The sequence below is a fragment of the Cydia strobilella genome, chromosome 14, assembly GCF_947568885.1.
Source record: "Cydia strobilella chromosome 14, ilCydStro3.1, whole genome shotgun sequence".
Taxonomy (NCBI): domain Eukaryota; kingdom Metazoa; phylum Arthropoda; class Insecta; order Lepidoptera; family Tortricidae; genus Cydia; species Cydia strobilella.
Genome location: NC_086054.1, coordinates 8,790,218 through 8,804,961, shown reverse-complemented (window position 1 = coordinate 8,804,961; position 14,744 = coordinate 8,790,218). Strand labels below are relative to the sequence as shown.

Genomic DNA, 14,744 nt, shown 5'->3' with positions numbered 1-14,744 from the left:
CCCGTACCGGTAAAAACCGGGGTGACAATGAACAATACTCAAATATAATGGGGTGAATATGAACAGTATCACAGTACCCGTATATAAAGGGCTCGGCGAGCGCCCTGTCGCTGGCGTCCACCATTTTGTCTTCGTCGTCGTCAGAATGCTCCGAGGCAGTTTGGTACTCGTCGGAGTTGGACGACTCGCCAGACTCGTCCTCCGATATCTGCAAGGAAATTAATAATTTTAATATCATTGAAACCTGTAATATTATAGCGATAATAATAGTATATGAAAAACCATGTGGCTATCGAGTCTTATGCCATACGATAAAAAAAAATGCGATAAATGCTCATTTTCTATCTATTTTACTAGATTTTGTTATAAAATTCAACATGTGACATCATCCCTATTCTCATCGGCCACATACCTCTGCGGCCACCACGGTGCACTTGGCGGTGTCCAGCGTGTAGAGCGCCCCCGCCCCCGGCCCCGCCCCCTCCCCCGCCACCGCCCCCGCCCCCGCCCCCGCCACCGCACCCGCGGAGTCTCCGCCCGGAGAGTTGACGCTGAGCGGGCGGGAGGTTTCGTTGCGTTGACTTTTGCCGTCGCCTGCCGAACAAGAACATCATTATTAATACTAAACACAAATTAAAATATTTTCATAAGAAAGTAATTTAATTTGTTCTTAGAATATTATTAATACTTTTGGAAAAATCAATATTCCTCTGTTGCATCGTTAGAACGAGCAATTGGCAATGGGCGGGTAAACTATACTACTGCAAACTTTATCTCCTTTTGAGCTGATATAATATTTCAACACTTCTATGTCAGCTAGTTTAATGTGACAATAAAATTACTATTTAAGCGGATTTTTTTTTCATGCTCTTATTGTGAAGATCATAAATATTTGGTTTGTAACTTGTCTTTCCTGTTATTATTCAGTGTTATATATAACTCATAACGTCATCCCATTACAATTAAAAGAGAACACAAAAGGGTCATTCTATAACAAGCTCATTCCCCTATTGGCAAATTCCCAGGAGATTTCGCTCAGCAGTTATGGTTGTAAATAAAACTTGGACAGGTGACACAGTCTCCAAAAATGAGATGTTAACAAAGCGGCATCTCCTGGGAATTTGCGAATAGGTATGGCAGAAGAATGAGGTTTTCGTAGAATGCGCCAAAACCATTATAGTGGCGAAAACAATAAGATTAAAACTTACCAATGTCGCAATCGAACGTCAGCCTTCTAACCAGACCCTCACTCTTCGGACTAGTCGACAATATCGACCTGTTCTTCCTAAACGACGCATTCTTCTTGCTATTTCTCTCAAAATTCTCAATCTTCCAGTCACACCCGCATTTAGACGCTTTCCCCCACAGCTCTGCACACTCAGACTCGGACACCGATGGCCCTTTAGTCGCCTCTGACTCCGCCAGCTCTTCACAAATAAAACTAGCTAAGCATTTAATGTGACTATCTAATACGTGAGACATCCGTAACTTGCTTGGACCTCTTGCAGATCTATGTTCATCGTCCGAGCTAAATATATCGTCGTTCGGACAACGCAGTTTTACTAAAAACTCCGCTAGACTGTTCACGTCGTCTGTGTCTTTAGTTTGTCGCTTCAACATGAAGACGGCTAGCTGGGCTAGTCGCGAATGTATTAACGCGAAGTTTATGTTCTGAAATCGTTCATCGTCCATATAAGTGTACATTGTGTGTTGGAGGTATTTCGCTTCGGCTTTTAGAGATTCTCCTGCCACTTCTGGTTCGGATGTTAAAGAGAACGTTAGAGCATCGGCGATTCTTCTAGCGAATACTTGGCAGGTTCGTTCGATACAGACGAGTTGGCTGACTGAGTGGTTCGGATGGTTCGTCGGTGATGCGACATCGCCGTTGGTTAATGCTTTCGTAGGTTGCCGACACATCCTCTGTCGTATCGGGTCTGTTTTCTTCCAATGCGCCGGTCTGTCCGAAGATATTGTGCACGTTTTCATAGCCACGCATAGTTCAGACATGGGGCTGAGCACGGAGTTTTGTTTCATAGGGCTTTGTGATAGGTTGCGTAGGTTTCCTAGACTGATTCTGGACAAGGAGATGTCGTCAGGGGAGTGAGGTTGAGCGCAGCTGTCGCTGTATGCGAAGGAGCAGGCATTCTCGTACTTGGTTTTGAGATAGTTCTCTAGTAAAGCTAGACCCTCAGGAGTTCTGAGGTCGGTGAAGGTGTCGAGGAAGGGCCAGTATTCCTTCCAGCCTACTTTCATTTCTTCTGCCAGGTTTCTATAACAATAAATTAAAATCATGATTGTATTATACATGTAAATGGACTTTTTTGTGGGGGCATAAAATGTTTGGGAGTAAAAAGAGGAAGTTTGTCCAAATATAGCTGTCTATATTGCACTGTAACAATGTAGTAATATCGACAATTGCTAAAATGAGTGTTGGAGATATTTCTACCACACCTGTCAAACACTGACAGAAAAAATTGTCTGTTAGACAATTTCGACCGCAGTTTAATTCTTGGATAAATACTACGTATGCATAAATACGACATGCTTTATCGCGTTCGCTTAGGTGGAACGCTACATTACGGAGGATCAGCTAAACTTCTCGAGATTTTAAAATGGCTAACAATAAGCAAAGTAGCAGCCGGGCCGATAAGCTAAAGAAGTGTTTTTTGCGATTATAAAAAAAAAAACATTATCATTTTGGGTCCTTAATGAAATACCAAAGATAGATATAACTCCGTAATAGATAGATACAGTCTAAGGAAAAAACGTGCCTCGAAAATCACGAAAATTTGATTCTCGATCAGAGGGCGCCACTAGTTTTGGCCCACTCTCGTATAGAGGGCGCTGACGGTTTAATTAGTTACTTATAATTTTAACGCACATCAGTGAAATAACATGGGTCAAAATCATATTAAAATAATTAATACAAATAAAACAATCATTTATCCATATTTAAATACATTTTAACGTATTTTTATAAATGTTCATTTTTAGTTTTAAAGTATGTCGATAGATGGCAGTGAATTTACAGCGGTTACAAAATGTACTATGACAGTACCGCTCTAACTTATTATATCCTAATATTGTCTCCGGTTACCGCGATAGTTACTCATGAAATAAAACTATGAAAACGGATTATATCGCGTATATTGAATTTATAATACATCCCGACGTTTCGGGTTATTACCTAGTCGGCTCATAAGTTCTGTCACTGGCCTTTAAAATTTAAATTTGGAACTCCTAAAACAAAAACCGTTCTGCATTTGAATTTCGAATCTTTATTAAATATTTGAGTAGTATAATTTTGCAATTTTCTGTTTTCTTCAACATGGAGTGGACGCTTAAAGATAGCCGTACCGCAATAATTGCACTATATCGTTGTGGTCACTCGCCGACTAAAATTTTTAAGCTACTTGAAAATTTAAAATTCTCTCTAAGATTTGTGTATCGTACCATAGAAAGATACAGTGAGGTCTCTAGTTTAAATGACAAGAAAAGAAGCGGTCGTCCGCGTACAGCTAGGACTCCAGCGGTTGTACAAGCAATTAGGGCACGCATTGCCAGAAATCCCGCTAGGAAACAAAAAGTTATGGCCCTCCAGATGGGTTTGAGCAAAAACACGGTGAAAAGAGTGCTTAATCAAGACCTGAGACTTCGTGCTTATAAACGAAAAACTGGTCATCTTCTCAATGGTCGGCTTAAAGCTTTAAGGCTTAAAAGATCTAAAGCTTTATTGAAGAAGTACGCTAAAAATAAGCACCGTTGTATACTGTTTTCGAACGAGAAAATTTTTGACATAGAAGAAAACTGTAATAAACAAAATGATAGTGTACGCTCGCAATAGTAAAGAAGCGTCTAATAGCATTCCCCGTATTCAAAGAGGTCATCACCCTTCTGTGATGGTTTGGCTGGGAGTTTCTTATGCGGGCGGCACTAGTATGCATTTTTGTGAGAAAGGAGTAAAAACTAGTGCCAAAGTGTACCAAGACACGGTGTTGACTAATATTGTGAAACCACTATCCCATACGATGTTTCTAAACCAGCATTGGGTTTTCCAGCAGGACTCTGCTCCAGCCCATAAGGCAAAGTCTACACAAGCCTGGCTCGCCTCCAATAAAATCGACTTTATACGGCATGAAGATTGGCCCTCCTCTAGCCCAGATCTTAATCCTTTAGACTATAAAATATGGCAGTATTTAGAGGAAAAGGTGTGCTCAAAACCTCATGCAAATCTAGACTCGCTGAAAAAATCTCTTGCTACGGCAGTGGCCAATATCGACATGAAAGTGGTGCGTGAATCCATTGACGACTGGCCACGAAGACTTCAAGCCTGTGTAGATAATTATGGCGGTCATTTTGAATAAATGTTATACATTTAGATTCTCTAGTTTATAAGCTTTCAAACGCTGTACAAATTATATGGAATAAACTTAAACTTTTGATTTTACTTGATACTATGTATATGACAGAACTTATGAGCCGACTAGGTATATCCTCTTTGGAAATACTAACCTGCCGACAGCCTCAAGCCCTTTAGTCATCTCTTGTAATCTGAAAGCGGGCGCTTTCAGTGTGTGCGCGCGCGGCGGCGTCTTCCACTTCCGGCGGAACGTGTCGGCCTGCCGCGCCGCCATGGGGCCCGCGAAGGCGAGGATCTCGTAGCGCGGGCTCAGCGGGTCGCGGTTTATTTCCTGTTACAGATACTCACGGTCACCGCTAGACATGGCAAAGGAATGAGGAAGTTTACACGATACTTAGGGCCATGGACCATCCCACTAACCCGGTAATATTTTTTTTCTGTGCTCCTCCAAGATGATCGGAGACTGCCTAGCTAGGTTACCATTCATACCAGTTCTTGTATGTACCAGTGTAAGTACCAGTTAACCCGGGGTTAACCCAAACAACCCTTCCCTTTTGACTATGTCTGGGCGAAGTACAGGTTTATTCACGAAAGCTGGCACGAATGGAATGATCGAAACTTTTATTGTATGAGTGACACCAGTATCGAATGACACGAATGAGGAGGTGCTAAGAAGAGTGAGTGAAAGAAGAGCTATTCTGAACACTATTGCAAATAGACGCGGGAAAATGATTGGACACTTAATACGACACGACTACTTCTTTAAAACTATCCTGGAGGGGCGGATAGGAAGGAAGCGGGGTAGAGGAAAACCCAGACGCAGCTTTTTAGATCAAGTGAAAGAAAAAGTAGGGGTCGTGTCGTATCAAAAAGTCAAAGAGCTGGCGCGGGATAGGGAAAGCTGGAAGATACTCCACCGACAAGAGAATAACTCTTAAGTTAATGATGATGACACCAGTATCGGTATACAGTCGGAGCCACCATTATATTGGTTAATGAACATTCGTAGATACTTTCATTCCCTCATTCATTCCATTCGTGCTAGCTTCTGTGAATCGATCTGTAGGTAAAGCTCAGCCCTACGACGTCCTTCCCAACTAGAAATTGTATAGGCTGGTCTTCTCAACATTGTAGTAGTAAATCTCTTTATTGTACAAAAATAAACATAAAACACGAGAAAAACGCATCATTTGTACAAAGGCGAACTTATCCCTTAAGGGATCTCTTCCAGTTAACCTTTGAGCAATTGAGGGTGAGTTGGAGAACGGTAGACATTGTCATTATGTTGTAAGTATTTGGGTTATTCCTACTAGTTACCACTAAATTGTCACCAGTGGTAACTACTGGGAATTTTTTTCCCACATTTTACCACTGGTAACTAACCAAACCGAGTTGGAGGTAATTACTGGGAATTATTTTTCCTGTACTGTTTTTATTAGTATTGAACTATAACAAAATTTTGGTGGTAACTACTGGGGAAAACAATTCCCACCTTTTACCAGTAGTAAACTGAAAGTAGTAGACTGGGGAAAAAAATCCCAGTAATTCCCACCAAACCGAGTCGGTGCTAACTACTGGAAATGTAATGTATCTACCAGTGGTAAAAGATGGGAAATAAATTCCCAGTAGTTACCACTGGTAACAACTTAATGGTAACAAGTGGGAATAACCCTCGTATTGACCGCTCGCTGTACTGACTACTGACCGGGGGCTGCGCGGGCGTGAAGGCGCGGCCGATGGCGGGCGCCGCGCTGCCGTCCTCGGCGTGCAGCACCGGCACGTAGAACCGCTCCTCCAGCATGTAACAAGTGGGAATAACCCTCGTATTGACCGCTCGCTGTACTGACTACTGACCGGGGGCTGCGCGGGCGTGAAGGCGCGGCCGATGGCGGGCGCCGCGCTGCCGTCCTCGGCGTGCAGCACCGGCACGTAGAACCGCTCCTCCAGCATGTAACAAGTGGGAATAACCCTCGTATTGACCGCTCGCTGTACTGACTACTGACCGGGGGCTGCGCGGGCGTGAAGGCGCGGCCGATGGCGGGCGCCGCGCTGCCGTCCTCGGCGTGCAGCACCGGCACGTAGAACCGCTCCTCCAGCATGTAACAAGTGGGAATAACCCTCGTATTGACCGCTCGCTGTACTGACTACTGACCGGGGGCTGCGCGGGCGTGAAGGCGCGGCCGATGGCGGGCGCCGCGCTGCCGTCCTCGGCGTGCAGCACCGGCACGTAGAACCGCTCCTCCAGCATGTAACAAGTGGGAATAACCCTCGTATTGACCGCTCGCTGTACTGACTACTGACCGGGGGCTGCGCGGGCGTGAAGGCGCGGCCGATGGCGGGCGCCGCGCTGCCGTCCTCGGCGTGCAGCACCGGCACGTAGAACCGCTCCTCCAGCATGTAACAAGTGGGAATAACCCTCGTATTGACCGCTCGCTGTACTGACTACTGACCGGGGGCTGCGCGGGCGTGAAGGCGCGGCCGATGGCGGGCGCCGCGCTGCCGTCCTCGGCGTGCAGCACCGGCACGTAGAACCGCTCCTCCAGCATGTAACAAGTGGGAATAACCCTCGTATTGACCGCTCGCTGTACTGACTACTGACCGGGGGCTGCGCGGGCGTGAAGGCGCGGCCGATGGCGGGCGCCGCGCTGCCGTCCTCGGCGTGCAGCACCGGCACGTAGAACCGCTCCTCCAGCATGTAACAAGTGGGAATAACCCTCGTATTGACCGCTCGCTGTACTGACTACTGACCGGGGGCTGCGCGGGCGTGAAGGCGCGGCCGATGGCGGGCGCCGCGCTGCCGTCCTCGGCGTGCAGCACCGGCACGTAGAACCGCTCCTCCAGCATGTAACAAGTGGGAATAACCCTCGTATTGACCGCTCGCTGTACTGACTACTGACCGGGGGCTGCGCGGGCGTGAAGGCGCGGCCGATGGCGGGCGCCGCGCTGCCGTCCTCGGCGTGCAGCACCGGCACGTAGAACCGCTCCTCCAGCATGCCCAGCATGCGACGCGCACACTCCGGAGACGCGTTGTTCGCGCGCTTGCAGATTATCTGCAAAATGGAACCCCATTATACCAGGGGGGTGTCACTGCACAGTTTAGGTATATTTGGCCGGCGCACCGCCCGGGCAGGTGTATGGCAGTGGGCTGCCGCTCGCGCAAAATTGAAAATACGCAATGGCTTCGAAACCTAAATCGCGATCTAATCTGTATAAAAGATAATGTTCTGTTTACGCATGTCTGAATAAACGGAAGAACAAGGAAGCAGAAAAGTCATTTTTTTTTAAATTCCGGACTACATTGACCGACATATTTTCAAAGGAATAAGTACTTCTGCGGCATACCTACTTCCGTGAGAATCAGACATACTATCTCCGGCTAAACATTTTATGTTTACGTTTGTAATTCCTACATATAGACCAGCGGTGGAACAAAAATGGGTTTTGATAATATTAAAGTTTTTTCTTTTTCGATATGTCATTGTTAGCATGTTAAATAAGACTTTCGTAAAAAGTTAGAAATTTTTAGGGTGAGCGTTCGGATATATTGAAATATTTTAATTTCTGCTAATAACTTTGTAAATATAGAATTAAAGTTACAAAAAACTTTAACATATTCAATACCACTTTAATTTATACACAATATTCGGTTTTTAGAAATCTGGAACATGTGCTTTCTGGTGAACTTAAAAACATGAATTATTTTGTAAATAAATAATTAGAGTAGCTGATATTGCAAAATTACGATATTATGGATCAGCTTATTATACTTGTAAAAAATTATAAATGTAGACAATGTGCTTCTCTAGATATTGATTTCTGGTTAAGCAGTATAGCCAATATTGAATTAAAGTTTGTAGAGTTAATATTAAACGGTCATGACAATGATCTTAGTTCCCACACAAAAGATTAGAAATATAAAATTTGTGCGTCACTAAATACTGATACGTATGCATTCCGTGCTTATATTTACGTTACATTTCAAACGCGCGGCATGTTCGCGCGCGCCGCGCTGTGCGCCGCCGAGGCAGCGATCAAACGGTATTGATATATAGGTAGATCAACGGTATATAGATCAACGGGCTAGCGGGTAACCTAACCTTGCTAGACGCGTGCAAAATAATATTTCACAAAATTCAAAAAAATGATCTAAAAGCAATCTGTATTTTTAACAGGTTAAAATTAAGTATCTAAATAGTCATAAAAATAATAAACCAGAACATTTGGTCGTGTCGTGTCTTTAACCTTGCCAGGCGATCTAAAAAGTATGGCACTTACTTGCACGCAAAATTAAGTTTGCTTACTATACAAATTGTATGCATTACAAAGTTATCGTTGCACACAAAATTAAGTTTCTCTACTATACAAAGTGTATGCATTACAAAGTTATTTTTGTAGTAAATTAAAGACCACTAGGTAGGATGTACAGTCAGCAATACTATTCGCTTAGCACCTTTGCATACAAACCTATACAGGGGTGGTATCTTTTCTCTGCAGCTAACTGTACAATGTGATTGTAACTATGAGGATGGTGTATATTTATGATGTATGAGGACATTTCTATTAAAAGTTATGTTAGATTTTGAAATTTTTATATTGAGTATATCTACTTATATAAAAATTTGAATTTTGGTTATGGAATTTTATATTATATAACATACAAAAAAAACAACAATAAACAAAAAAAAATATATAGGGCTGTATCTCCTAAACCGTCCGTCGCAGCGCAAAAATAAAAAAAAATTCGTTCCCCTCTTTCAATATACAAAAAACACAATAAATAAATAAATAAATATTATAGGACATTCTTACACAGATTGACAGTCCCACAGTAAGCTCAAGAAGGCTTGTGTTATGGGTACTCAGACAACGATATATATAATATACAAATACATAGAAAACACCCATGACTCAGGAACAAATATCTGTGTTCATCACACAAATAAATGCCCTTACCGGAATTCGAACCCAGGACCATCGGCTTCACAGGCAGGGTCACCCACTAGGCCAGACCGGTCGTACAATGAAACACAAAAAGAAAAAAAATCTTTACACGGCTGTATCTCCTAAACCGCGCGTCGTAGCACAAAAACAATCATCAAATTTTCGATCCACTTTAAGAAACCCTCAAAAAAAAAAAAAAAAATCTTTATAAGGCTCTATCTCCTGAACCGTGCGTCGTAGCGCAAAATAATAAAATTTTCGTTCAACTGCAGTGGACCCTTAATTAACATTAAAAAAAAAGAAAAAGAAAATTCTTTAGAGGGCTGTATCTCCTAAACCGTGCGTTGTAGAGCAAAAATAATCTAGTTTTCGTTCCCCTTTGAGAAACCTCTAATTAACATACAAAAAACACAATGAAAAACAAAGAAAAAATCTTTATAGGGTTGAATCTCCTAAATCGTGCGACGGAGCGCAAAAATAATCAAATTTTCGTTCCACTTTAAGAAACCCTTAATTAATATAGGTATAAAAAAACACAAAAAATCCGTATAAGGCTTAATCTCCTAAACCGTGCGCCGTAGCGCAAAATAATAACATTTTCGTCCGCCTGCAGTGGACCCTTAATAAACATTTTAAAAAAAACAAAGAAAAAAAAACAGAAAAAATATTTACAGGGCTGTATCTCCTAAACCGTTCGTTATAGCGCAAAAATAATCAAATTTTCGTTCCCCTATCAGAAGCCCCTAAGTAACATACAAAAAACACAATGAAAACATAAAAGAAAAAAACAAAGAAAACAATCTTTTTATAGGGCTGTACCTCCTAAACCGTGCGTCGGAGCGCAAAAAAAGTAAAATGTTCGTTCCCCTCTAACAAAGATAGATATAACTCCGTAATAGATGGATACAGTCTAAGGAAAAAACGTGCCTCGAAAATCACGAAAATTTGATTCTCGATCAGAGGGCGCCACTAGTTTTGGCTTACTCTCGTATAGATGGCGTTGACGGTTTCGTTTGTTATTTATAATTTTAACGCATATCAGTGAAAGAACATGGGTCAAAATCATATAAAAATAATTAATGCAAATAAAAAAAATCATTTATCCATATTTAAATACATTTTAACGTATATTTATAAATCTTCATTTTTAGTTTTAAAGTATGTCGATAGATGGCAGTGAATTTAAAGCGGTTACAAAATTTACTATGACAGTACCACTCTATCTTATTATATCCTCTTTGCCTCTAAGAAACCCTTTTTTAATATGAGAAAAAACAAAAAAAAACGAAAAAAATATTTACACGGCTGTAACTCCTAAACCGTGCGTCGTAGCGCAAAAATAATCAAAATTTCATTCCACTTTAAGAAATCCTTAATTTATATTTAAAAAAAAAATCTTTATAAGGCTGTATCTCCTAAACCGTGCATCGTAGCGCAAAATAATAAAATTTTCGTTCCATTGCAGTGGACCCTTAGTTAACATTAAAAAAAAAAACAAAAAAAAAAACAGAAAAATATCTTTACAGGGCTGTCTCTCCTAAACCGTGCGTTGAAGCGCAAAAATAATCTAATTTTCGTTCTCGTTTGAGAAACCCGTAAGTAACATTCAAAAAATACAATGAAAAACAAAAAAGAAAACAAAAAATTAAAACATCTTTATAGGGTTGTATCTTTTAAATATTAATAAGGGTTTCTTAAAGTGGAACGAAAATTTAATTATTTTTGCTCTTCGCTCCGACGCACGGTTTAGGAGATACAACCCTATAAACATTTTTTTCTTTGTTTGTTTTCTTTTTAGTTTTTCATTGTGTGTTTTGTATGTTACTTAGGGGCTTTTCAAAGGGGAACGAAAATTAGATTATTTTTGCGCTACAACGCACGGTTTAGGAGATACAGCCCTGTAATAGGACATTTCGATGCTAGTGCGGAAAGTATGTCATTATTAGACATTTCCGCCCGTGTATCGAACGACGTTTTTCAATACAGTTGCGAAAAAATAAGAAAAACAACAAGTAAGGAATTCGAAACTTTTATATTATTAATTCTGTGACATCATTGACATTGACATTATGAAGAGGTGTTTTTTTAGCTGGGTGTTATTATTATTGAACCCACTTTAATGAAAGTTTTTTTTTAAATGCATGTTCTATAAGACAATTGTACATATAAAACATTGTACTATTATTACCCAAATATCGTTAATTACGATTATTTGTGTATCGTACATTTATAAAAACAATATCGAATGTTGCCTTTGGAAAATTAAAGCAGAAATAAAAAACGCCTCTCCTTTGACAGGCGTTCCGTTCTATTCAGACAACTTATTAAGAACGGTTTTTCAATATTCAATATATAAAAAAATAGACGTGTTATAATAATGAAGAGGTAAGTAATAAAATATGAAATATGTATATTTTTCGTATTCTTACTTTAACAGTAGGTTTTTATGTTGATTACTGAGTATTGAGTATTGAAATAATCGTTAATAACGATATTTAGGTAATAATAGTACAATGTTTTATATTTGTAAAACAATACAATGTGTTGTTGTATGTAGTGGGTTCAATAATAATAACAAAATCCATTCTAGTCGAATAAAAGCTATAAAAACACCTCTTCATAATGTCAATGTCAATAATTAGAGTTTTGAATGATTCACGGTGGTTTTGAAATATCGGGAGCTCACAAATAATACAAAAGGTAATCACGGTCTATATCCCGGTCAATATAAGTCTAATGTCAATAATGTCACAGAATTAATAATATAAAAGTTTCGAATTCCTTACTTGTTGTTTTTCGCAACGGTATTAAAAAACGTCGTTCGATACACGTGCGGAAATGTCATTCTTCGAAAGTATGTAAAGTATGACATACTTTCCGCACTAGCATCGAAATGTACTATTTCTGTTTTTTTTTTCTTTTTTTTTTAATGTTAACTAAGGGTCCACTGCAATGGAACGAAAATTTTATTATTTTGCGCTACGATGCACGGTTTAGGAGATACAGCCTTATAAAGATTTTCTGTGTTTTTTTTAAATATATTACTTAAGGGATTCTTAGTGGAACGAAAATTTGATTATTTTTGCGCTCCGTCGCACGGTTTAGGAGATACAACCCTATAAAGATTTTTTCTTTGTTTTTCTTTTTAGTTTTTCATTGTGTTTTCTGTATGTTACTTAGGGGTTTCTCAAAGGGGAACGAAAATTAGATTATTTTTGCGCTACAATGCACGGTTTAGGAGATACAGCCCTCTAAAAAAAAAATTCTGTTTTTTTTTTTTCTTTTCTTTTTAAATGTTAATTAAGTTGAAAGAAAATTTTATTATTTTACTCTACGACCCACGGTTCAGAGATACAGCCTTATAAAGACTTTTTTGGTTTTTTTTTTTTTTAATATTACGACGCTCGGCTTAGGAGATACAGCCGTGTAGAGTTTTTTTTTCTTATTGTGTTTCATTGTGTTTTTTGTATATTAAAAGTGTTTTTAAAGGGGAACGAAAATTTTATTATTTTTGCGCTACGACGGACGGGTTAGGAGATACAGCCCTATATTTCTTTTTTTGTATATTTATATAATATAAAATTCAATAACCAAACTTCAACTTTATATATAAGTAGATATATTTAATATAAAAATTTCAAAATCTAACATAATTTAATAATAGCGTCGTAGCGTAAAATAATAAAATTTTCGTTCAACTTAATTAACATTTAAAAAGAAAAGAAAAAAAAACAAAAAATTTTTTAGAGGGCTGTATCTCCTAAACCGTGCAACGGAACGCAAAAATAATCAAATTTTCGTTCCACTAAGAAACCCTTAATTTAATATATTAAAAAAAAAAACCACAAAAAACCTTTATAATTCTGTATCTCCTAAACCGTGTGCCGTAGCGCAAAATAATAAACATTTTCGTTCGCCTGCAGTGGACCCTTAATAAACATTTTAAAAAAAACAAATAGAAAAAAAAACAGAAAAAAATATTTACAGGGCTTAAATAATCAAATTTTCGTTCCCTTAACAGAAGCCCTTAAGTAACATACAAAAAACACAATAAATATCATACATCATAAATATACACCATCGTCATAGTTACAATCACATTGTACAGTCAGCTGCAGAGAAAAGATACCACCCCTGTAAAGAAGTTTGTATGTACATCCTACCTAGTAGTCTTTAATTTACTGTACTACAAAAATAACTTTGTAATGCATACAATTACTATAGTAGACAAACTTAATTTTACGTACGAGTAAGTGCCATACGTTACTTTTTAGCTCTTCTGGCAAGGTCAAAGACCCGACCAAATGTTCAGGCTTATTTTTTTGTGACTATTTAGATACTTAACTTCAACCTGTAAAAATTACAGATTGCCTCACGAACTTTTTTGGAGCCCTAAAAAATCTTAAAAAATATAAGGGTTGATTTAGCCCCGCTACCCTGCAGCCAGACCTCCAGTGCTGAGTTAGGGTATGATAGGAGAAGTATCAGGCAAATTTTCAGCTTGCCTCAAGGACCTACTCCAAAATGTCTACCAGCTCTCGGACCACTAAGTAACTACAAATAATCAGTCCACATAACAAACATTTTGTACTCATTTTGAAGTCATAATTACATTATTTTCACGTAATATCGGCATCTAATTTATGTGCACGGTAAACAAACTAATGAATGACAAGAAAAGTACGAAGTACTTACGAAGCTGAGCGGGGGGTGGGGCGACCGGGCGAGGTACCTATAGGTATAGATAGATACGAATGCTACGATAGGCTCCCGCGTGCCGCGCCGGCACCTTGACGGACCAGCGCGGCATATGTATGAATTTCGCGCCTTTTTAAATAGATTTGGCTATAACAATGGAAGCTACACACAGAAATTTCTTACTTTTCATAATATGGTTGCATATATTATTTTATAGTATGAAACTTATCTTTATAGACTTTAATTCAATATTGGACCTTACAGGACAAAAAACGCATATTAAAATTTAAGCAGCAATCCTATTTTTCTAATTTTTCGGCTTTGTCTATTAACTTAAGAATTTAGAGATATTATTGTGGATTTTTAAAACTTTAATTCAATATCGACAAAATAATAGGCTAATTTTAGTTTGACAAAGAAGCACGTTAATTTTTTTTCTAAAAATGTAACAGTTTAAAGAGTCATACATAATTTAAACGATGAAGCTTAAACTTTGCACTTTAATTCAATATTCAAAAAGCATCAATCAAAATATATAAATACCTAATTTATACCTAACGCTCGTTCTAACTTTTCCTCTTAAATTACAAATATGCTTAAAAACATGTCCCCTGCCATATAAGCATCACTTTTCCTTCTTTAGAATTATCATAACTTTAAGGTCAAAAATATGGTCCCACTATCGGTCTAATATTTATCTTAAAAATAATAAATCAGTAGGCATAGGTACAAAAACTTGTCAAGT

General features: G+C 39.1%; 1 protein-coding gene across 1 annotated transcript in view; it reads right to left on the bottom strand.

The window, feature by feature from the left end:
• The window catches only part of LOC134747133 (ankyrin repeat and LEM domain-containing protein 2 homolog), a 33,940-nt gene that overhangs the window by 7,543 nt on the left and 11,653 nt on the right, over positions 1-14,744 (bottom strand). The window contains exons 7-11 of the mRNA XM_063681714.1: positions 7,258-7,410; positions 4,513-4,691; positions 1,209-2,269; positions 413-594; positions 78-208 (exon numbers count right to left, since the gene is read on the bottom strand). Coding sequence (XP_063537784.1) covers positions 78-208; positions 413-594; positions 1,209-2,269; positions 4,513-4,691; positions 7,258-7,410 — 1,706 coding nt within the window. The remainder of the gene's footprint in view (positions 1-77; positions 209-412; positions 595-1,208; positions 2,270-4,512; positions 4,692-7,257; positions 7,411-14,744) is intronic.